Raw genomic sequence first — 25,234 nt, forward strand, 5'->3', positions numbered from 1 at the left:
GCTTCTTATAAACCACATTCCCCCTTCTTGTAGAGCAATCCAACTCTTGGAACAACAGGAAGTTGTTTCGGACTACACTCAGCACATAAAGCGCCAGGAGGTTGCCATTGCGAGGAGCAACCAAGCTCTGGAGACGGTGGAGAGGAACATCAAAAAACTACAGCAGGAGATCGACGAGAAGAAGAGACACATTGACCTGAAGAACAAGGAGCTCCATCAGAAGAAACAACTTGAGGAGGAGATCACTGTGCTGCAAATAGAGGTAATAAATCTGAGGTTTTTGAAAAAACAAGGAACCTTTTAGCTGAAGGAGTACAAACAACTCAACTCAACATCGTGCTAAAATTATTGCGAGAGCATTCTCAAATGTACATCCTTGTTTCTTGGAACACTTTCCCACTAAAACTTTTAATCTGCATCAACATCTCTCTTTCTCAGTTGTTTCTTTTAGCAGATAGAAAAGCTTCTCTTAACAGTGGCAACTCTTGCCTAGCTGAAAACAAGATTGACAACATTTTAAGCCTTAGTAACAACTCCCCTTATAGGTGGATGTGGGCTGTAAACGAGTTAGAAAAATGACATGCAGGTGACCCGCAGGAAATAGCAAATTCGTAGACCGCTTGTAAAAAAACTGTTCATGCACAATTTTTTCTACGTCGATGCTGCGGGGAACAGGTCATAACAACTGTGACTAAGACTTTAAGCAGAGTTGGCTTAAATGGAGGATTAATGCAAAAAAAATGTTCATGTCTTTCTTTGTTTTTGATCTACTAGCATATAAGTTAATCAAAGCACCTCCAAACATCCTGCAGCTACTCCAACCCCATCACGTTACTGACACGTATTTTTCAACTTTTTGGTGATTTTGCTTCTCGCGATTTTGCACCAGAGTTCAGCAAAGCCAAATAAAACCGACTATTTGAGGTAACAACCTCTGGTGCTGACTGAACTGTCCAGTGTGAAACCACCTTTGGTGGCTGGGACTCTTCTCATGACAACACAGGTCGGTTTACAACGGGCGTTTATTTGCACTTCTGCAGGTCATCACACTTCTTGTAGGACATTGCGTGAAAACGATAACAAAACATTATGCACATTTGAGGAGAAATAAACACTTCAAAATGACACAAAAACAAGCAAAACAAATACCTTGTTTCCGCTTGTCAAGAAAAAGAGTCTCTTTGAGTCCAAGGTTTTCTTTTTTGCAGCTCTTTCTCCCAGCTTGAACTCCTAATTTCTGCAACCTTGTGAGCAAAAGACGTGCTCACCTGCGGCCAACATGAAAGACTCAAATTCTTGCGAGAATAATTCTATTCTTCTGAACATACTTCAAACAAAGTTTACTGTACACTCCAAAGAAATAAAAATGAAATCCCCATTTATTAAACATTTCTCAAGCCATGAACTTCAATAAACTATATAATTTCAAGCTGCATTTACAGTGGCGATCCAGGACTTGGATCGAAAAATAAATAAAAGCAAAAACTTGGATCAGTTTGTGGCTAAGTTAACTGTTGAGTTCTCCAAAATTTCCACAATGTAATACAAACTAATATTACTTTCCTGCGTGACTCTGCACATGGTTCTGCTAATGAATGCAGGCTGACCATGAACGATTCTGCTTCTCGCCAACAAGAAAACAGACTCCCATCAGAACGTGGCTCAGCTCCCACGATCCAAAACTCAGTTGGGGAACTGTCGGAGCTTTCCTTCTTAGTTCGCCCATATTTCTTTAAAGATTTCCTGGGAATTTTTTTCGACAAATATGCTTTTGTTAGCATGAAAACATTTCTGTCAGACCTTCTTCAACATGGCTTCAAGCCACTGACCAAAAAATGTTCCCATCATTAGCTCCATGGTTGTTTGTTTTTATGTGTAAGTTATTACGTTTTTAAACAATAAAAATAAACTTTAGCCTTAAACACATTAAGTTGAAATGAATTGAAGCCTTTGTCAAGCCAGAAAGTCGCTTTAATCTGTGACCATTGTGAAACTATTTCAGAGCCTCATACATGAAAATACTTTTCAGCAGCTCCAGTATCCAAACGATGTTGGATGATTTTTTTCTACTTTGATTAAATATGGCATCTATATGTTATAAATAAGAGTTATGAAAGTCATGTTTTTATTAAATTTAAAGCAAACATTGGTAAATAACAAACTCAGTATTCTTTTTTTTTGAGCCCCTCTTTACGTCAGATTGTTTCTCCGTTGTTTGTTTCAGAAGAAATGCGTGAAGTCTTGCAAGTTAGGAAAAACACAAAACTCAGATTTGAGCCAAAAGCCCTAAAACAAGATGAAATCGCTAATAATCGTAGTAAAAATCTCCAAAAAACCTCATGTCGCAAGGTTCACAGGGACAGCTGGAGCTAACAGAAGTGATTCATTAGATGAGCTCAGTCCAGATCAAGGCAGCTGCTGCACAGAATACTTAGAACTGATGCTGCTCTGGATCACAGTAAAGCATGTAATTGTGCTGCTGAAACTAACCTCTGATCTTTGACATTTGTGCTCAGGTCAATAGCTCCGGCAGCGGCAGAACTCTACCAGAGATAAACAACTATTCTCTCCTTTCAGTGTTTACATGCAAAAATAAACCAAACTGGTGCAATTTTTCCCCAGATACGTACTATTTCCATCAACATTATTTCGTGAACTTGGGTTTTTTGTATTTTTATTTTCGCTATTCATTTGACCCAGTTTTGCCTTTTTATAAATTCCTGTTTTTATGTATTCTTCCCATTTCTGACTGGTCTGGTGTTTGGTTCAACATACCAGTTTTTTCTTTTTCACAGCATATATACAGTCGTCCAATTATATATTTGACCCCAAAATATAGGCCTGCACAATAAATTGCATATGTATCGTTATCGCAATAACAAGCTGTGTAATATACATATTGCAAAAGTCGGCGAAAACTGCAATGAATGGTTACCTTAGATGTGCCAAAATAATCTTTTGGCGGCTTGAAGTATTTTTACAAATCAAATAAAACCTTTTATGCATTTGACTTATCAGATGGACGCCTCCACGTTGTTGACCAATCGGATGGAGCCCTTTTATTTACTTATTTTGGAGCCTTTTTATGTTAGATGTTTGCCTCCTATGTAAACGAGGGTCATTTGGAGAATAATTGAAGTTGTGTTGACTCTTATTTAAATTAAACTGCTGCAGTAAAATGGACATGTTTTTGGTTGTTTTGCTATTTGTTCATATACCGCAAGTTATATCGTCATCGCGAAACTGATCACTAATATCGCATGTTGCGAGTTTTCCTCGCGTCGTGCAGCCCTACCAAAATACATTTTGTTTGGTTGCTGTGACCTCTCTTATTGTGTTTCCTGGACTCAAAAACAACACTGTTGTGCTGTGAGCCTTTAAACAATTTAGTATAGATGATACGTCTTCAGGGATCATAGTATTATGCAGTTGGGACTGCCAGCATGTTGACCCTAAAACACCTCAGTTATAGATATAAAATGTTTTCGGTCAAGTCCTCAAGTGCTTTTTTGATGTCTTGTGAGTCATAAGGCACTTGGCTTTTCTTCAGGGCCACGGTTGACTCTGTTTTGGAAACAATTTCCCATAAAATTATGTTTTAGGACGGTGCTCACTGTAGAGCGCTGCAATCATGGAATGGCGTAAACTTATATAGCGCTTTTCTAGGCCCAAAGCGCCTTACAGTCACAGACCCATTCATTCACCCATTCACACACACATTCACACACTTCCACCAGAGGCAAGGTGGGGTTCAGTGTCTTGCCCAAGGACACTTCGACTCATGGGGGGCAAGGCAGGAATCGAACCCGCAATCTTTTGATCAGAGGTCAACTGCCCTACCACTGTACCACGGCCACAACCTGTAACTGTTGGTGTTGTCCCAGAACCGGAAAAATTATCCAATTAAATTAGGCCGTAAAATCCTTTAAGCTCAGGCTGATTAAGGCGACTGTGGATGGCGATTCATTTGTATGCCAACCCTGGTAGTTAATGACTCATCCAGTGGACCGATGAGAAGAACTACATCTAAGGGAATAAGTAACATAAACAGTGTGTAGCTCATGTAAAGTAGCAAGGTGTGAATCTGATGAAGCACAAATAACAAAATATGTGGAAAACAAGTCAATATTAAGAGAAAGGAACTCATTAGTAAACAACAGTCAGTGGAAGACTGAGACAAACCAAGTTCCTACTTTGTGCTTGTCCTTCTTCCTGGTTTTTGCACATTTCTAGCGATAGTGAAACCAAATAGGCACATCCATCTCTTTTCAGAACCCACTTAATCGCTTTTGGGGTTACAAGGTTGCTGGAGCCTATCCCAGGCACTGTTAGGGTGGGGAACTCCTGGCCAGATCGCCGGTCCATCGCGGGGAAAAGCACATACAGTAACAGCAAAAACTCCACATGATTTGGTGTGCATAATGTAGAGCAACAAAGGCAAACAAAAATAACACACAACACAATGAATCTATTATATACTATGATTGCCAAATAGAGTTTATAAATTTATTGATAATTATGTTTTATTTAAGTTTTTGTTGTTGTTTTTTAGTTTTAGATAGTTTCCATAATCCGGTTCTCAACATTCAGGATTGAAATGTTTTTGATTTTTCAACTAATTTTAGAGCCCATATAGTGTTTATTTATTAACGTAAGGCTTGATTATAAAGGTCTGCCTTAATATTTTTGCGCTAAATAACTGAAATATTTTGTTTCATATTGATCTATGGCAGCTCATTAAAACATATCAGTTTTTGATCAGGGAAGGGCTGGACTGGATCTAAAGCTACAACTAGAGATCTTATTGGATGTATTAAAATATTCAAGTGCAACTATACGTTCTTTTTTATGCTTTTTTCTTTAGAGGAAAAAATATGGGAAAAAACAGATTTTGGAAGATAAATGGGGGGAAAAAAATCAGCAATCCTAGTATATTTGTTTGTTCATCCATGTGTTTATTCAATATTTCTCATTTTTCTCTTAAAAAAAAAAAAACAGCAAATCTTTTTCTAAGCCAGTGTTTCCCTTGTCCGCCTGGCCTCCCCAGGTACAAAAAAGTGAATCACAGGCATCTCTCCATTTGCAGGAGAATTACCACATCTATTCATTCTCCCTCTGAATGCATTCTCTGTATGAATACAATCTCAGTGCAACTGTGTGGGTGATTTATCATATATATTGTCTATTTGTATTCATCTGCAACCAGTTTATCTGTTTATTGCAGACAGACCTCCCTTCCTTTGATGGGAAATGTTGACAAAGATGGATTAGGCCATCTGTCAAGACTATTGAAGTCCAATATTCTAGGAGTGGGGGTTTCATAACTCAGAGGAATTTTAATTGCAGTTAAATAAACAAGTTGGGGTCCTGAATTTACTATGTATTTATATAATGCTGTGCTGTTGACATCCAATACTGGCTCGCATGCATCAAATGTTCACTTCTGACTCCTAAATTTCCCTTGAAGTGTTGTGTAATGACTGCAGCGTTTGGGTTTTGTGAGAAAGCGTGCATGTATCATGTATACAGAAAGGAGGAGAAAAAAAAGAGAGATCCTGACAGACTGCAGGATCCCTGAGGTGATGAGTCACGTTGTTTGTCTGCCCCTCACTTGAATCTTTGTCCAACCTGTCTGAAACTTATCACTGAGGGAAAATCCACACAGCGAACTGCATCCTGACAGCATGTGTGTGCGGGCACAGAGGTTTGTGTGTAAACGAGTCAAGATGGAAAGAGGAAAAAACAGAAAGCGTGCAACCGTCTGACATCTCACATTGTTAAATTTGACTTGTGTCACGTATATGATTCCTGTAAAATGCTTATATTTGCTTTTTAGATGCTTAAACCCTAATGGAATCTTCTAGTTACGGTTTGGCATCTTGCATATACTGTCACCTCGAGCTTTATTTTTGTTTGTTTCATCTCTGCTGCTAAGTGGGTTCAGGGTCATGGGGGCATCCATCTGCACCATGATTCCCAGACCCGGCTCCGTCAGCTTTTCCAGAAAACGTTTGCCAGCAGAGATACAGTCTTCCCAGTCAAGCAAGAAAGTGTCTTTTTGCAGTTGGGCAAGCCTGTCATGTCTTCCCGGGATGCCATTCTCAACAGATGTTCAAACCACCTTTCTTTGATCCTCTTGAACTGCATTCACGATTTGACTAAATCATTATTCGGTCTCACCTCCACCCCTTTTTACAACAGACCATAGGTTCTGTGCTTCCTCCACTTGGAGGAGTTACTCTTCCTAATCTCGAGAAAGTAATAAACATTTTTACAGCTAAGAATTAACTGAAACCCTAAGATTTGATGGTTTGGATTTTCATGCCAGCCGCTTCACACTCCAGACCTGAAGGTCTGAGCTAGATTGAATATGATCACATCATCTGCAAAAATAGAGATTCTGGGTTCCAAAGCTAAACTGCTCCACCAAATGACTGCCCCACGAAATGTCCATTAAAGTTTAGACTGTTCTACAGATGAGATTCAGTTGGGCTCTGCAATGGACTGGCAACTAGTCCGCGGTTTATTCTGACTTCACCCAACAATGGCTGGGATAGGCTCCAGCAACGCTGTGACCCCAAAAGGGTTTAAGCAGGTTTTGAAAATGGAAGATGATATTCAGTTGTTATCCCCTACATCTCATGACTCAAGTACAAAGTTCTAGTTCTTTAGAAGTATATTTTAATAAAAGAAATGATGTCTGTGAATATGTAAATATATTTATTTCATATGTTTACATTTTTTTCAAACGGTAATCAGTAGTATTCCTCTCAATTTGTCTTTTTCTGTGCATAAAGTACTTCATTTATTCAAAGTACTTATTCAAGTTATTTTCAATAATTTAGGACATTTAGTAGGAATAAATCTCGGGACTTTATTAAAAGGTCTCCAGCTATTCTGTTTTTACATATTTCTGTTATTCATTTAGCTTAATAACCTTAGTGTTTTAATTATTCAAACTTTTGTGTTATTCATTTATTATGAGTTTTTTACAGTTCAATCATTGGATGTGGTGTAAAACAAAAGCTATTGTTTAGTGGTGTGTAAATTATTCACCATTCTGGTCATTGTGTTTTTATAGACATTGTGGTAACTGATAACCAAGCTAAAATGATGCAAATGACATGCAAATCCATAGTCGACATGGAAACTGTCACATTGGCAGTGTTTTACAGCACTCACAAGCTGAGAAAGCAAGCAATGATTTGTAACTGTCAGATGAATAAGGGGGGGGAGGTAGGCAGGCAGAACTGAGACGCTGACACGGAGACAGATAAATAAAAAAGACAGGAACGTCAGAGGGAAGGCTGGCCGCAAAATGAATGCGAGCAAGGGCACCTCAAAGAGAAGGAGAGACGAGAGGGAGGTTAACAGAGATGTTCTGCGGCTCATCCATCATGCAGTGTTTAACAGACTTTGGCTGGTTACAGGGTCAGGAGAGAACACAGATCAATCTGTCTCCAATCAGATTGGTGTGTTAGTTTAGGCTGTAGCACCTAAAGAGCGTTATCTGGATTTTGGAGTGCTTTCACACTGAGCTGGTTGGTCCACACCATTGACTGTATATGAGAACTGGACTGAGTTAGTCACGTACCATAGACAAATGGCTTACTTCCGATGTAGGAACTAAATTCATTTGACATTTTTATGCAATATTGATGCCACCATGTTGGAACCAGGTGTGATCAGTAAGCAGCGATTGATCTGAGTCAACATTTCTATGGCAACTACTCTTGCCAATCTGGAGCAAGCTTGTTGAAATTTCACAAAACTACCACTTGAAAGCAAGCTTGGTAGAATCTGTCAAACCTTTTTAAACGTTCAACATGGGGGCTAACAGGCACCACCTACATTCAATCAGGCATCTGATTGGCCGGTTTATAACTTGAAAAACTTTCACTACAGTCTATGGGACTTTGGCTCTCTGAACCAGCGGGTACTTCCTATTTGGAATGTGATGGGGGAAGGGTCACCCAGTCCAGTTTTCATATACAGTCAATGGTCCACGCCAAATCTATATATATATTTTTTAAATAGTTTAATAGTTGTAAAAATTACCTTTTCTCTAAAAGTTAAGGGAAACTAGAAGCTAGAAAAATTAGACACCAACTTTTAGCCTTGCACAGACCGGTTCGTGACCGGTCTGTGATCTCAAAAAGAAAGAAGTTAAAAATAACTGCACTGAGCTATTGTGGAGTAAAAGCATCCTTAAAGCTTTGCAACCTAGTAAAAATATTCATAAAATCAATGTATATATTAACCTGATTTCATCAGTGTGCAAGCTAATTTTGTTTAATTAGACTAACAAATAGGAATGCATCCCAGAGAGAGTGAAGATCACCCTATGGAACTTTTTGAAAGAAAAAAACGCTCTTTGGTTTGTGCTGCCTCGCAAGAGAATGATACCTTGTTGCAGAAAAGCCGTTAGCGTTGGGCATTAAAGCTGTCCTGTAATAGCGATTTCAGGAGCAGTCAACGATATTGGTCCCCTCCGTAAGGGCTCTATTGCACTGAATGTGCCGCCGGCCAGCTATTTTCTGTTGTTTAATTAAAAGGAAGCTTGTGATGGAGAGTGCAGTGAGTGGCTCCTGGAAGTATTAAAGACGAGACGAGGATTGCCACAGATCCGAGTCATATTGTTTCCTCTCTGGGTCCAACATTAGAAAGCTTGGGTCTATATTTTTAGACAACATGCCTCACAAGAAACCTAGCATGGGCTAAGCCCCAGCGCCCAAAACGAAGGTCCAAACTGTCCAACCACAGTAGGATTTATTTGGCCCACAGTGGCTGAGATCACCAGTTTACGTCTGGGCCCCCTGCCCATGTTAACAGCCCTCGTCATGTGCCCGCGCTGCTACCGTACGATTTCTAGCAATTGTACAATGGCAGGGGGCGTGGCTGTCTGAAACCCTTCTATCAGTCAGTTATCGTGCTGCTGCCTTCCTACCACCCGCCTTTCACTGGACTGCCACCTTACGACCTCCAAATGTGCCCAGGCGGCCTCTGACCCATGTCAAATGATCGTCCGGGGGCCGTTTGATTTGAACTTTTTCTTAAAAGCACCTTGGCCAACACGTGACAGGAAAAAATGTGACCCGATTAGTTGCCTTAGGTGGCTGCGCAGTGGCATTTTGGGACATAGGTTGTATAGAACCGGAAAATACGTTAACAAGAGTGTGTTGCGTTGATTTGAGGGCCTTCATTTGCATGACTAGCATGAATTGTGTGGCGTGTTATTTTGAAGTTGAACTCAAATAATTTCCTTTTTATAAAAAAATGTATATTTCTTTACATATACCCTATATGTACTGTTTTCCTTCTACTTTTTGTGTCTCTTGTTTGGTTTTCCATCTCATCTAACACTCATTTTCTCACCCAATGGGCCATCTTTGCTCCCCTCCATTCTTATCTCCCCCTCAGTCTTTTATCAGTCCCTCGCCGGGCACATCTTCCTTTTCGGTCTGTCATCTTTTGACTGTCAGTCATTTCTGTCTGCCAGCATTTTCTTCTTCTTGACCTTCAGTCCGACAAACACCTTGGTTAATCACATATCAGGCCTAGAATTGCAGGTGGGGAGGGAAATTCAGCTTTTTTTTCAACCAAATGCAACAGCTTTCTGCATCTGGAAAATAGAGGCTTGATTAGTTTTATTATTTGTCCTTATAAATAGAAGCGGAAATGTTTTCTTTCTGTATTCAGTGAGTTCCTTTTTCTTCCTCCACATAAAGTGGAATAAACATCTGCTGCCATTGCAGAAGCTGTCAGGTTACAAGGCCGGTACACAGTCCCATCTCCTCTGCTTTTGCTTTCCCTGTCTTCTTCACTTTTTCTTTTTCTCTCTCCAGCCTCTCTGGGCTTCTATTAATATTTTTAATGTATTCTCCCTTTTTTTTCCCCATCTCTCCCTCTTTTGTCCTCGGCTGCGTTTTCCATCCCGTCTCTCTGCTTACTCTGTGCTGCGTGTCATGGCTTCCTGATCATCTCAGGTTTATACACCATATAGACGGCCTTTATCCTACACTGTAAACCCGGATTTCATATCTAATCAAACATTTAAAGTATAATGTACTTACACGGCTCAAATCGATTAAGTTTTGATTGCATTACTAGCAGATGTAAGTATGTTATACTAATTTGTAGACCTAGTTGAGCCAGTGAATAATTTTAAGTGAAATGGCTTCAAATTCCCAAGTTTTAGTGATGCAATGCATGATGGGAACGTGATCGCTGTCACTTTGCCGCCGAGAAGACGTCACTTTGCCGCCGTGTCCCTGCTTTTTGCCGAGAAGACGTCACTTTCTCGCCGCGCACCGGACGGTCCAGTGTCTACTAAAACTCGCCAGAGACGGTAAGTAACTTTGATTTAGCTAACGTTGCTGCTGAATCATTCAACTTAATGTTTCCGTGTTTGTGTGTTGATACAAGGGGATGCTGGTGAGTACTGGGAGGACGTTATCGGTTATCTTATCTAGGTCGGCAGCCATTTTCACCTGCTAGCTAACCAACGTTACAATTTTTTTTTCACTTGGTGCGCTGTTTGTGAGAAGTCCTAGTGAAGCAGTTTGACGTCGATGGACATTTTCATCCGTTAGGTACTTAGCTATCCAAGTAAGTCACTTTTATCACCGGAGGGGCTTTTTATGCGTAACTTTAGAGAGAAAGACGTACTTTTATTAAGTTGAACGGACATCACCGTGACCGTAACCACCTGTTTGGTGGTTTAACGTTAGCTAGCCAAATTGCCTTTTTTATTGCTTGACGCGCTCTTTGTGAACTTGGAAAACTGTCGTTTTAATCAGTCGAACTGGACAATTTCAATCTCTGTAGCGTTAGCGGGCGCCGCCTGGCTTTGAACTCTCAGTAGATTAGAGGCGCCGCAGGCGAAAACCACGCACATTCATGGCGGCGGGGATGGGAGCGCAACGTTATTTACTTTTTTTTCTTACTGGAGGGGCTTTTGTGAACAGTGTAATGCTGTTGTAACTAGTTTAACTAGACATTTTTCCACCTGTAATTTTAGCGTCTTGGTGACACAGCCCGATCCACGCTGAGCGAGGGACACGCACTCAGTGGGAAGAAGAGTGTAAGAGACCACATTGCATTGTTTTTTCCTATTAACGTTTAATGTAAATGACTTTCACCATTAATTGTATTATTGTCTTATGCATGACATGTTTTGCATTAGTGATTATTTTACCTCCAAGTGAATTGCAACACACTCACACCAAAAGAAAACAACCTGGAGGTAGTTGCACGCACAAACACACACACACATTCACACCCACTCAAACTCAGACACACACAGGCTCACACACATGGGCCACCACAAATGCATGAATGAATGGGAAACCCTGATGTGAGGATCCTTAGCAAGATACGTTTTAACTGTTGTGTCCACTATTTTGCAGACCACTGAGCCAACAGACATCAGGTGCCTTTGTCTTCGGGGACTCCCTGTCATTTTGGCGGATGATTCTTCTGCCTTCTTCAGAACATGCTCTGTAAGTTAATTTGTTTTTGTAAATGTTGCAGGTGCATGCTCCTTTTGTCTCCTTTTTAACTGTTAATGAACACTGCCATTAATTTTCAAAATTATTTGATCAGCATCAGTGTCTCCATTAAGTCTCTATTTTATGGCCAAGCAAAGATAGTTTACCCACTTTCAGTCCCAGTCCTATTGAAAAAAATGCTCCCAATAACTAAAGTTGTATGAATCCTTTTACAATTTCCCAATACGTTTTTTAACTTTACTGGCACCAGTTGGAACTTGTGAAAATGTTTTTGGGTCTAAAACTCAAATGGGGAGTTCTGATTGCAATCGATAGGTTCTGGTTGCTCCATTGGGGGGAAAAAATAAATAAATCAGCACGGCTGTGACTCAGAGTGAGTAAACTACATATTTTGGGCAAAGTGTTGCAACCTGTACAGATCTGAATATGGCATTTGATAAAAAAATCGATATTGTCCTTTTAATATAAAATACTTTCAGTGTGGTTTATGTTGTACAATGCTGATCATTATGAACAGTCACGTTATTTTTTTGCACAAAAACCATTTTCTAACTGGCATGTTTATGTTCTCTCCTTGTCAAAATGTTTCTTTCAATGATAGGATGTAACTGACAAGGACTCGTACAGTGAAACTTCAGTGGGAATTCTCTGCCTTGGTCAAGAAAATACCCAGCTCAACCCATCCAGAGTAGGGATCATCTTGGAAGGGTCTGTGGTAATTGATGAACTGTTGAACCTACCACAGGCCTTCTGTGTCCTTTTCGGCCTGATCTATGCCCTACACCTGGACTACCCCGAGTGCATGAAAAACACTTTAAACTTTATTCAGCAAGTAATGCTCAAACTGGGTAAAAGTGAACTGGTACCCAAAATTCAAACTTTGAAAAATCAGCTGGAAGCATAAATCGTGTTCAAAATGGCCCTTCTACTTTTCCAGATTTGTTTGCCACAGTTTGTAATGTTGGACTTTTATGAAAACATGTTTATTGTTGTGTAAGGTTTAGGGTACATGTGTTCTGTGGTTTTTGCACTGATTTTTGCACAGGTTTCCATGACACAGGCTTTAAAAAAATTTCATTTCAATTGAGTTTGGTATTTTAGTTACAATACCAACTAAAAGCTAAAACATTTCCCTAATAGGAGTGTAAGTTACAATACAGTTTTAATGTGATTTGTTGTGATAAGGATGTACACATTATTAACACAATAAGTGTTTTTGATGGTGCTTTGTTTTATGCAATGTTCAGGGCATGAATGACACACATTTTGCCACTGTTTCTGGCTTATGATTCAAAGTTGTTAAAGCAGGGACAATAACCCTGTAACGTAATGCTGTTTTTAAATAAAATAGTAAAAAAAACTTTTGTGTTGCATATTTTTCTTAATTGAAATGTTCTAGTTTAGCAAATGCAATGAATACAAAAGTTTAGTTACTTCAACTTAAAATAGTAAGTGGAGTAAATGTGACAATGTAATTGATATTACTAGAGATTGTAATTGAAATCAACTTGGCATTTAGTATTTTGAACTTAAAATGATAATTCCACCCTTTCATGCATTTAAGTTAAATGCACTCAAGTTTTCATAACCCATTACTTAAAAATTTTAAGGCAACCGGTTTCCTCAAATTTTTTAAGTAAATTCAACTTATCCGGGCTTACAGTGTAGTGAAAACGGGGGCGGTTTGCAATTGAGTTAACCTCACTGCTTGGATTCTGCAGCTATTTAAACAATGTGTTTGTTTGTTTTTCTAAATCTGGAGTCATTGGCTGAAATACTGGACATTAAATACCCGCTCTGATCATCTTATGATCTATTGTTCGAAGTGTTCCCAGTGGTCTTTCAATTATAATGTTGCCGTTTTTAGCCAAAATTAAAAAAAAAACTGTTATTTTCTAGGACATAGTTTCTGCAGAGCAGCAGTAAATTATTAGAATTTTGCCTCCAAGTTGTGTGTGGAACCATAGGTGTGGAGCATCCCCGTCCCCCTTCCCCTCCCCGTTGCTGAGAGCTCTCTGTTCACACTCTCTGGCTAGCTTACAGCCCTTCACACCCCCAACCTAACATTACCGGTGCAACAAAAATGGGGAGCAATCTTGGAGCCATCTAGCTGTACAGTTAAGAGCTAAATGCTAGCTTAAGATGAGGAAAATCCCAAATGGATCGACCGTGTTTCCCCCACTATAAGGCGCAAGGCAAGGCAAGTTTATTTGTATAGCACAATTCGTACACAAAGTAATTCAAGGTGCTTCACAAAACAGAAAAATGCATTAAAATCACAATACATCATAGAAATAATCAACGTAAAATTTACTTTAAAAGAAAAGAAAAGAAAATTTGAAAATTGATTTAAAAATAAAGGAAGGAAAGGAAAGAAAAAGTGCAGATAGGACCTTTCAGTCATATACACGGCTGAACAGAAATGTTTTAAGTCTAGATTTGAACATGGACACAGAAGAGGCCTGTCTTACGACTTCAGGGAGGCTGTTCCAGATTTTAGCTGCAGAATATTGAAACGCTGATTCCCCTTGTTTAGTTCTGACTCTGGGAATCAACAGGAGGCCGGTCCCTGAGGTCCTCAGAGTACGAGATGGTTCATATGGCACTCACATGTCAGAGATGTACTTTGGTGCTCGGCCATGGAGAGACTTGTACACAAGCACCATTGATGACTGATCTATTTTCAAACTTCTGTCATATATAAGGTGGACTGAACTATAGAGTGCATTGAGACAGAAGAGTCAGAGATAAATCCATCTGTCAGACTTAAATATCTGCGTTCACAGTAGCCCAATTCTAGAACTTGTTTGTAACACGCTACACATACATATGTATTTACAAAAACCATAACTTATTGAAACAAGCAAAAAACAGATTGATACGGCTAAAACAAACTGTAACTCTAACTACCAACCTTGTTAGTAACACATAATAACCACAAGGTCCAAAACTGCTACACATTAGCAGCGTTGGCGCATTCACAACACCACCCAACCGAGCATTTGACAGAGCGCCGTGTACCTCTCAAAACAGCTGTGACATCATAAATACAACCAGAATTAATCCTATAAGGCACTACAACTTAAAAGCTTTTTTTGAAAAACATTAACGCTTTTAAGTGCGTCTTTTAGTACAGAGTATACAAGTGGTGGATGCATCAGAATGGAGCAGAGCAAGGAGCTCGGGGCACACCCAGTGTATTTTCTACCTCACAAATGCGCTCCAAATTTCCAACAATTTGTCTTTAATCTCAAAGAAAAATTGCATTTACCTTCAGATTTTCAGAAGTAATTTTTCCTAAAAAGTCGCATTGTTTTAATAAATGAAGGACCCTGGGAGTATTTCAGGCAGGCAACTCTAGCAGTGGGTTTACCTGGTTACTCCTCCCTGAGGGCGGTTCAGTTTAAATAACTCACCTGTTCAGCGTCCTGTGGTGTGCGCTCCATTCCTTCTCCTCCATTTCCTCGAGCTCTGCGTTTGTCACCCCACTCCACCCTTCCACCTGTGAGCTCCATTAGGGGTAGTTTAATACCCAAAGTTTTCTATGGAGATCTTTGATTTATGTATCTGAACGGAGCCTTATGCCAAACTACGAAATATGGAAATAGATCTTCTTTACTGCATGTTCTCTGACTGAAAAATGACTTACCGGTATGTTTTTCTCTCTTTATATATTTGCTTTTTAATTTCTAATTTTTATGACTAATTAATTTACGTTTCAAAGTTAGTATTAATAAAAAATGTAAATTTCATTTTATTTAATACAAGTGTATTCTATGCTGTTATTTTAAACAGAAAATTATCTATCATCCTTTTTTAGTTGTTGAATTGTCGTTTAAATCCAGCGTTCAAAGATGCAAAAAACAAACAAGCGGTCAAAAGTTTTGATTTGTAGCATCTAAGTGGTAAATCCATGTGTCATGTCAGCTCTTCTTGTCTTCCACCAGCTTCCTTCCTTCCTTTTTTTTGTCTTTCAGAAGAAGGGTGTCAGATAAAGGCGTGAGTCTGAACCGCCCCCTGCTCGGCTCTTTCACTGCCTTGCTTTTAGTCTCTTCATCCTTTTGACTCATCTTCTTTGTGCTCCCTCGTCTTCCCCTGCTTCCCCTTCTATTTCTGCTGCCTTAAGGGTTGTCAGAAAAAAAAGAACTTGGTTCCTGAGGGAACTCATGGCTTCTGAAATTTCCGTTTCTCTTATCGCATTTTGCCAGTGACATGTCCCATCTTTGCTCTACATATAACTAAGAAGGTTTTTGCTTTTTCTTTAAATCCCAGGGTACCAAGTATCTTAAATGCTCACAGGAAAGGACTCCCTTTTTTAGACTTCAACATAATCTTTAAACAGTATACCCCCTTTTGTCTAGTTGTATATGAATGTGTTGAGAGATTTCCTTTTTCTCTTTTTATTTCGGTGTCTGCCAGTTGTCAGAAGCCAGCGACAAGACTTTAGAAAGTGTGAATCGAGAGGCTGATTTCACAGAGCTGAAGAGCAAAGTCCCCTCATCTGTGGAGCTGGTTAAGAAAATGGAGCAGGTATTTTGACATTTTTCTGCCGGGAAGGTTTTACAAAGTTCTGTTGGAACTCTTACAGCTGCTCTGTGCATATGTGTGTGTTTGTGTGTTTGTGCACGCAGCTCGAGGGAAATCTAGCGGAGCGTGAGAGGCAGTTGCTGGAAAAAGAACTCCTGGTGGAGCAGGTGACCCGGCTGACGAAGCCGCTTGGGGAGCAGGCTGAGAACTACCAGCAGGACAGCCTCTCGCTGGCGAAGAGGGTACAGATCCATCTAGGAAGAGAGCAGAGGCTGGGACTCATGCACACACACACACACACAACTGTGTGTTTGTAAGCAGGGGTGTATGTTTGCAGCTGTGTGTCTGCAGGTGTGAAAGTGTGTTTGTGTATTTAGAGGCATGTTTATTTGCAGGTATGTGTGCGCATCTGCAGGTGTGAAGGTGTGTTTACAGCTTTGTGTCTGGAGGTGTGTGTGTGTGTGTGTGTGTGTTTGCAACTGTGTGTTTGCAGGTTTGTTTATTTAGAGGTATTATGTGTGTGTCTGCAGGTATATTTGTGTACATCTCCAAGTGTAAAGGTGTGTGTGTGTGTGTGTGTTTGCAGCTGTGAGTCTGCAGGTGTGTGTATTTAGTGGTATGTGCATTTGCAAGTAGGTGTGCGTCTGCAAGTGTGTGTGCTAGTGCCAAGGTGTGTTCGCAGATGAGTCTGTCTACAGGTGTTTGTGTCTTTGAGGGTTCAGGTTAGGCCTGCACAATATACCGCAAATTTATCGTTATCGCAATATCCAGCTCTGCAATATGCATATCGCAAAAGACGGCGAATATCGCAATAAATCGCAAACCCAAAATGTGTTAAAACAATCTTCTAGCAGCTTGAAGCATTTAACGAATCAAATAAATCCCTTTATGCTTTGACCAATCAGATGGACGCCTTCCCATTGTTGACCAATCAGATGGAGGCCTATTATGTTAACCCTGGTCCTGAAGAGCCTCAACCCTGCCTGTTTTCCAGCTCTCCTTAACCAGCTTGCTGTTGATTGGCTGACTCAAGTGATTTCACATCCTGATTGACTGAACATACCTGATTTTGGTTATCATTATCGAGCAGTCTAGGGAGAATTGGAAAACAGACAGGGTTGAGGCTCTTCAGGACCAGGGTTAGCCACCCTGACGTTTGTCCCCCATGTCGATGAGGGTCATTTGGAGTATAATTTTTAAACTGTTGCAATGAAATGGGAATGATGTTTTTGTTTATTTTTCTATTTGTTTATTTACCGCAGATTTATCGTTATCGCAATATTGATCACTAATATCGCATATCGCAAGTTTTCCTCATATCGTGCAGCCCTAGTTCAGGTGTGTGTGTGTGTGTCTGTCAGGTAGGGGTGTGTTTGTGTCTGCATCTGTGTGTCTGCAGGTGTGTGTTTGTGTGTATGTGTCTGCATCTGTGTGTCTGCAGGTAGGGGTGTGTTTGTGTCTGCAGGTGTGTGTCTGCAGGTGTGTGCGTGTGTTTGTGTCTGCATCTGTGTGTCTGCAGGTGTGTGTGTGTGTTTGTGTCTGCATCTGTGTGTCTGCAGGTGTGTGTGAGTCTGCAAATTTTTATATACATATATAATATGTGTCTACTTTATATTCATTCCTGTTTACTTAAAGGAATGTCATAATGGTAAAATACAAAAGCAAAATATTTGTAAAACATACAAATAAAAAATGTATCCCCCCTCCCCTTTTTTTATTTTAGAGAACTTGTAATATTATGTGAAGTGATAAAAGTGGGGGCATTTAGAGGGCAAATTTTAATAGATCATCTGATAGTTTGAGTTTTCTGTCAAGGTGCAAAAATATTATTACTCAAATATAAGTAAATAATGTAAAATATATAAAGTGGGTGTGAACTTTGATCTAGTAACAAAGGACTTGGTGGGTAATTGCTCCCTTCTGATACCTGCCACTAGTGGTCATTTAAGGAACTGCAACATGTGGTAATTCCATGTTAGCAAAACGTCACAAATAAATAATATTTCATTTCTATCCAAAATCTGAATACGCAGAGTTAGAGATGCTGCCCTTTCTAAAAAGAAATGATCCTGTGTGGTCATGTTCCTTCTTGCACCTCATCTATGGACTGAATGCGTAGACCATGAAAGGCTTTTCTAATCAATACTCGTCTTTTTGTTTCTTGTTTCTAGCTGAATGAAGTCCGGACTCATCTGATCGACACCAACCAGCGCATAATGGCGGTTTCTGCAGAACTGTCCGTCAAGCAGGCTGATGCTTCGTGTGAGCAGCAGCAGATCAAAGAGAAGGAAGTCCAGGTCAGAGATCCACATCACCGTGCCGAACAAAAGTCCTCCTGCTTCCCTCAAACCCTCACCGTCTTCAGCTTCCTTGCTGTCTCCTTTCATTGATCGCTGATTGAAGAGAATGATCCGTTCTTCACTCTCTTAGTAAAGCCACAAAAGATGCAACCACATAGAAACAGCTATCCTCTTTGTGGTAAACGGCGTCTCCTTCTATCGCGATTCGCTCCCTTCTAAGAAGAGCCAAAGCATTTTACAGTCCTAACTATCCATGCATACATACATTTACACACCTATAAGCAATTGTCTTGCTCAAGGACGCTTTGACACATGGCAACCAAACCTGTGATCTTCCAATCAGAGGTTGATCGCTCCACCTGTGCATCACGGCTGCCAAAAAAACATCAGCAAATTCTGCAACAGCAGATGCAATCAAAGTGCTAGCAACGTGAAAATGTCCAATAATTCTATGAATATTTAGCGGTTGTGCTAAACTCTGGGTCATTGCTACTCCACAAAAAAAATAAGTCCGGTCTGAAATAAACGTGAGCTGCTTTATGGTCTGATAATGAAATTCTAATGGGATTTTTATCACTTTTTATTTCATATGAGAACCTGAGAAAGGTGAGAAATCTATTGCCCTTTGTAACCATAGCAACCAGTTCCACGAGGCACAAGTTAGGTATTATTAGCTTTGTTAAGTTCCTCCTCATATGAAGCGACGCCTCCATCTGAAGCACTTTTTCTGTGTTTTACCTTTTGGGATTAAAGCTGCAGCTTAATCCATGTCAGCAGTCACTGTTTAATAGAACAAAAAACAGAATCTGTGCTGAAAACTGCTGCCTGTTTGATCAGAAACAGGATAGAAGATCAATCATAAATCATGACTTAAAGCCTGCAAGCAGCCTGTGAGATTAAAAAAAAGTTTAAACCTTGAATATAAACCAATATTTTTAAGCATTTGACGCGTAATATTATACGACAGGATTGTAAAATTGGCTCAAAAAGGCGTAATTTCAATAAGAACAGAAATAAAAGAGATTTATTATGAATTAATAAAGTATCATAACCAGTTAGAGATCTCAAATGCAACTTTTAGCACAAAAATATTGACAATCTGAGCAAAGGATTTTCGTTTTATTCTTGATCTACTACATAGCATTATTTGTTTACTTATTTACCTCAGAACAATTACAAAATCAAAACAATACAGGCAAACCTTTATTGTGGAAATAAAAGGAGAACTGAAAGAAGAAAGTTATATTTTTACCCTTATTACTTATTTATTACTTCCGTTCTCCTCTCTCAAAACAATAAACAAAAAGAAAAATATATAACCGAAAAATTAACACCAACTAATGTGGATTCTTTAGTTTAAAAACGAAATACAGCAATCATTTTTCTTCTTCTCACATGTTCTGCTTTCTCGTCAGGTGGACAGGTATCCTTCCATTCGCTCAAACTATCCCCAACCATTCCTCTTCTGCCGCCGTGCTTGAACCTTGGGGCGTGTCTCTGCTTCCATGCAGTTGGAGTTTGTTGCCGTTTTTCTGATCTGGGTGAACCTACAGGGTTTTGTTGTTGTCAGAAACTGCAGATGTGTGAGGATTCTGAATCCACATGCAGTCACAGTATTCAGGGAGTGTCAGGAGCTGCTGTCCGTCTGCGACTGTGAATGTTCGTTTCGACAGGAACCCGACCATCTGGCTCTGAATGGAGCCACGGAGGGAAAGGAATACAAAGTGATCGATCCTTTTGCTGTGTTTCCAGATGGAGCAGTGCCAGCGTCGGCTGGAGCAGGGCTTGTCACCACATCCCGAAATAGAGGAGGAGTGGAAGAGGAGGCTCCGGGACAAAAGGAGGAGACAGAAGGACAAAGAAGAGAAGGAGAAGGTAAAAACAAAAGAATTTGGGATATTTGAGGAGCAAGATCGACTGGGGTTCTGAGGAAGATGCTGTGAAAACTGTAACGGCCTTGAAATGAACTATTTTCAACACCTGCACACTGGAGATGATTGGCAGAAGAGGGGAAAAACAACAAGGAAAATGGCACAAACAGGAATTCTAAGACGTGTCTTCAGCCCGTCTGTTGCAGAACAGAAATGTGTCTTCACATTCTTCCTCCTGTTTCCATCCCAGCTGACACAGCAACGCTCCAACTCCAGAAAACTCAAACAGGAAGAAACGCTCGTCCTTTCAATCTGCGGTGACACAAAAACCTCCATTCCATTGTTAGACCTCATTAGACTGGTCAGTCCCTTCCACTCCTCCGTTTAACATTCAAACCACACACACACCCTCCAGTTGTCTCGGCCGCGCCCCTCAGATCGCACGCCAGCGGGGGGGGGAACAGCCCATATGCACCAGAGCGCCGCCGTCTCTTTGAAGCCTCGGCGAGGGGTTTGGCCACAGTTCGTCTGCATGCTGTTGTGGGAGTGACAGTCAACGGCAATGGCAGGAGGAAATGTGCAACCGTCCCCCATGGTTACCCGCTGATCCATCTCCCACGCCACAGCGCCAATCAATCCCGCACACAACTGTCGGCGTTCTGTAGAGCGAGTTTGTGCTTTATTAAACAGAGTGTTCTCCTCCAAAGTGGAAATAGACCCTAAACTTAAAGAGAATGCCAGTGATGTCATTGCATTAAGGAGGTTTATTTACCTTTTTAGGAGTTTTATTTCTTAAGATTTTGAAGCAGTTGTGGAAAAGGAAGACTAGTTTAGAGACTCAGTAAAGGTAACCCCTAAGTTTGGGAAGTAAGACTGATTATTATTGTCTGTAATGTTGCTGTAAAAGAAGCTAAACCAACTTTTAGCATCAAAATTTGGGTTAAAAAAAAAAAGCAATCAAGTTTACAGATTTTAATATGACTTTGCAGGAGAAACACTTTCAAATTAAGAGTCACCAACTTCCTGTATGAAGCAGCTTTAAAAACAAAAGGACCAAGAGATGGATGACTTGTAGTTTTAATTAAGCATGTTAAAACTTCAAATGATTTAACGATAACAAATGATACTTGCGGCCTTTAACATCTAAATAAATGGTAAACTTATTTAGAGTTTTTCTAACTTTAACCCTTTAACACTATTCAACCTTTTATGCTGATCAGATGAATCAGCGGACTCTGACGTGGAGAAAAGCAGCTTCGGTTATTCGCAGGTAACGCAGGTTCCAGTGACCTGCTTCTTCTATGTCCACAGCTCGCCGGCGAAGACAAGTGGAGGCATCTGCAGAGCGGGAAACGCACCACCGCCAACATCCGGCCCAACGCCTACATCCCCGAGAACGACACGCTTCCTCTGCCCAAACCGTACGGCGCCATGGCCCCTTTCAAGCCGTCCCAACCCGGGGCCAACATGAGACACTTTGCAAAGACGCCACATGCTTCCACGTGACGGGGAGGTGCTTGCTTTGAAATTCTACGTCAGCTCAGAACTCATTAGAAGTTAAAAACATAAAAAAAGAGAAATGTCTGCTACACTGAGTTCTCTTCTAATTGCTGCGTCCTCCCTGCTTTGCATCCTTGCAACCTCACATCTGGTCCAACTTGTTTCCCTTTTTTCTGTCAAATTTACCGGCAATGTTTCCACTCATCCAGCAGTTACACCGCACCCTGCCAGTGAGACACAGCCGAGGGAACCGGGGGGGGGGGGGTTGGTTGCATAATGTTCACAAGTTTCCCGTTAATTTCAGTGCCTGGCAACCCACCTCCAGCCGCTCGGACTCCTTCTCTCTTATAGATGAATTGATTTTTCCGGGATGCTGAAATATTCCTTGTTTGTGCTCCCCCTCTTCAAAGGTTTTTAAATCTTTGAATAAACAGGTGGGGGGGGGGGGGGGGGTTGTTTAATGCTTTGAGTGATTGATCCAGAAGAGGGAAAGCTTGGGTAACGAAAGAGCATAAAGAATGACGAGAGGAAATGGAAATGAAGCCAGTGGCAGTGAGAAGGGAAAAAAAGGCAAAGGGATTAAAGAGAAGCTGTAAATTGGCTGGAGAGTTCAGAGATGCTAACTTGTGACTGAAAACCAGTCCATTCCCTTTGAAGAAAAAAATTCTAACCAACATGTGATCCTCCCAGCATGTGGCACGCACACAATTTAGTTGAGTGAGTCAAATGAAAGTTTTGGATAAATGGCTGAAAGACGTCTGGATGTCCAGCTCAGGCGGAAACGGTGCTCGTCTGACGGACGCGTCTTAGGAGGAAACCCGCAGGCGGGATGTGTGTGATCCTCCATTGCTGCTGCTGCCAGCTTCCAGATGACCCCCCCCCGACTGTTAGACAGCTCCATAACTGACTGCATAACTGGGTGTGGGGGAGGCAATCATCCGGGAAATGAGTGATTTGTTCATCCTTCAGTAATAGAGGTTAAAAAAAAAGAAAAGTCCCGGACTTTTAGCTGTTCTCAAGAACAGAACAGCTCACTCCTGCCTCTGTTCTGCCCCTCGCCCTCTTAATTACATCAATGGGGGCTGGGATGGTTCCCCGATTTATCTTGGGGCTCCACAGCTGCTCTGAAGCAAATTAATTGGTAACAGTAAAGCTCTGCTGTCCTGTGCTCTACAGAAAAAGGGGGGAAAAAACTCTTTTAAAAAGCTGTTTCTGAGAAAAACGTATTTCCTGGTTTTGGAGTTCAATTTTAGTGGGACAAATATAATTACACATCTAATATACACATAGACAATCTTTATGTGGTTAGGCCTTAGTCACAAGTGCCCTAACGGGCTGATTCGAGCTGTTTGTGGGCACAAAATGGTCAAACCTGTGGGGGGCACGCGGTAGAAACCCGTTGGGGAATATCCAAATTATGGGCCGATCCATCGGCGAGCCCGTAGAGCAAAAAAAATGTTTGTGCACATCTTTTCTACGGGCATGCTGCGGGGGACAGGTCGTCGTGGACACTCCAACAGCACGCAAGGGAAGGTGAGACGCAATCGTGTCGTACCGTTTTTTTTCAACCCCACTGGACGCTGTGTAAGGGCCCTGTTAGTGCTGTTCATGTGATATTTTAACTACCTTTTATTAAACCAGGTAAGCTATTAAGAACATGTTCTAATTTACAAGAACAACCTGGGTGTGACGCACCTACATTAACCATACAAACAATTGATGATGCACTAATCACACACACAACAATGGTACGTTCCATTTTTATGTCAGTCCTTAACCCTTGTGCATCGACCCTTGTTCAGATGACCCCACAAGACAGTGAAATCCTATCCACCTTTGTCATGGTAGGGAGAACACGTCAATGTAAGGGTGGGGTCATCTGGACCCCACAAGATAGCACAAGGGGTAAAGTGGTCGCATGAGCTTTTAGGGCGCTCCCCTCAAGACTCCTGTCTACGGCTCTTCATGGGTCCGGACAACCCAGAACCCACAGCATCCGTAGGAGTGAATGTGACCCGGACTCAACCTCCGTCCCCATTTGTCCTCAAAACGTCCCTGATTTTGTTCTGATTGGATGACTTTAAAGCCTGATGGGACCTGAATGGAAGCGTTCAGCCTGATGGTTTTGTGTTTTTTTCAACAGGTGAGGGTGGCTTCCAGGAAAAAAACTGTTGCTGCAATGAGTTAGCTGCCTGCACTTATTGATTTGATGTTTCCAGATGAATTTCCTGCTTTCGGTTAACACATACATTCCCGCGCCTCTTAGGCTTCGATTTTTTTTTTTTTTTCCTGAAGAGCAGACTAAGTCCCCCGCCCTCATTTGTCATCGGACAGCAAGAGCTTGTTTACTCTGCATCTGAACTGGTAGTCATCCATCAGCTCCACTTGTCCTTAAAGCCTCCTGGCGGAGACGACCCCCCGATCGCCCGTCTCTCCTCTGCGCTCTTCGCCAGCCCTCATTTTTTCTCTAAGCCCAGCAGGATGAGCGTCTGCATCAGAGCCGTCTCCTCCACAAACCTGGCATCCACGTTCTCCTGCTCCTCGAACGGGTTCGGAGCTGCTGGGAGTCAACCGGTGAAGGTAATAAGAAAAGAAAAAAATTCAACCACCTCCTGTCTCGACTTTTAAACGATAAAGGCTGCAGAGTTTTAATCCTCTAAAGGCCTCGCTATCTGAACTGAACAGGATGCACACACATTACCTTGCGCCTCAATATCAGAGAGTGTATTTGCCAGGTAGGTAAGAGGCAGGAACTCGTGTCTGAAGCCAGGCTTTTCTCTGCCAGCAGCAGCAATTCCCTGAGGAGGAGGGCAAAGAAAACACACAGATGAGCTTTCTAAATGATACAAACTCCTGCAGTACAGGAAACGAGTCACCTTTGCTCTTTTTAGTGATAAAGCAGAAAGCAGCCATGGTCCTCTTGGTTTAAGGCATCACCAAATATGCTTCAAACAGCAAAGCATTTTATTAACCTGAATTTCTGTTTTTTTACATCGATTTCTGGGTCATTTCTGCAAAGTGTCAGGAAACCGCCCTCATCTTTAGTGTTAGCGGGTCAAAATTGACCCGTGATTTAACTCAACTTGAAAACAATAAAAGACACTAATATTACTAATTAAAAGTACATCTTTTATCTTACAGTATACTAATCCTTTTCATTATAAAAACTTTGAATTGACTCATATTTTTTATAGTGAGAAAACCTATTATTATAATATCAACAGTGGTTTGAGGAAGATTTCTTATTTCTTCCATGTTTTCAATGTTTCCTGTCATCAAACACATTTACATATGAGTCAAAAACAACAAACGCTACAATAAAATGCACTTTTCAAATAAAAGCTTTTATTATTATGGGAGAAAAGAACTTAAACCTTTATTGCTCTGTGTGAAAAACTGATTGCCCCTTTAGCTAAAGCCTTCCTTAACTTTGGTTTATCCAACCTGAGTTTCAGTTCTCTGGCCACACCCAAACCAGTAATCCCAATCAAGTAATCCCTAAAATAGGACCAAAAGATCCTGAAAA

At 40.9% G+C, this 25,234-nt stretch overlaps 2 protein-coding genes and 1 long non-coding RNA gene across 7 annotated transcripts in view; 2 read left to right on the forward strand and 1 right to left on the reverse strand.

The window, feature by feature from the left end:
* The window catches only part of ccdc146 (coiled-coil domain containing 146), a 58,987-nt gene extending 37,190 nt beyond the window's left edge, over nt 1–21,797 (forward strand). The window contains exons 18-23 of one of the 3 annotated variants that reach the window (XM_078942143.1): nt 34–262; nt 15,930–16,040; nt 16,142–16,279; nt 18,209–18,334; nt 20,090–20,212; nt 21,520–21,797. In XM_078942143.1, the coding sequence (XP_078798269.1) occupies nt 34–262; nt 15,930–16,040; nt 16,142–16,279; nt 18,209–18,334; nt 20,090–20,212; nt 21,520–21,714 (922 nt within the window). In that variant the 3' untranslated portion in view covers nt 21,715–21,797. Of the gene's footprint in view, nt 1–33; nt 263–15,929; nt 16,041–16,141; nt 16,309–18,208; nt 18,335–20,089; nt 20,213–21,519 lie in introns of those variants that run through there. The other 2 variants (XM_078942144.1, XM_078942145.1) reach the window with 2 other exon arrangements.
* Nucleotides 10,211–13,178, forward strand: LOC110017599 (uncharacterized). The gene is made up of 4 exons (XR_002872797.2): nt 10,211–10,348; nt 11,021–11,083; nt 11,409–11,501; nt 12,112–13,178. It is a non-coding gene; the product is annotated as an uncharacterized LOC110017599 (long non-coding RNA).
* Nucleotides 19,334–25,234, reverse strand: part of gsap (gamma-secretase activating protein) — a 41,276-nt gene continuing 35,375 nt past the window's right edge. For 2 of the 3 annotated variants that reach the window (XM_023952487.2, XM_078942147.1), the window contains 2 exons: nt 24,410–24,506; nt 19,334–24,268 (listed from right to left, as the gene is read on the reverse strand). In XM_023952487.2, coding sequence (XP_023808255.1) covers nt 24,165–24,268; nt 24,410–24,506 — 201 coding nt within the window. In that variant the 3' untranslated portion in view covers nt 19,334–24,164. The remainder of the gene's footprint in view (nt 24,269–24,409; nt 24,507–25,234) is intronic. The other variant, XM_078942146.1, reaches the window with a different exon arrangement.

This window comes from Oryzias latipes, chromosome 23 (genome assembly GCF_053564925.1).
Source record: "Oryzias latipes strain Hd-rR chromosome 23, Olatipes_Hd-rR_3.1".
NCBI lineage: Eukaryota > Metazoa > Chordata > Actinopteri > Beloniformes > Adrianichthyidae > Oryzias > Oryzias latipes.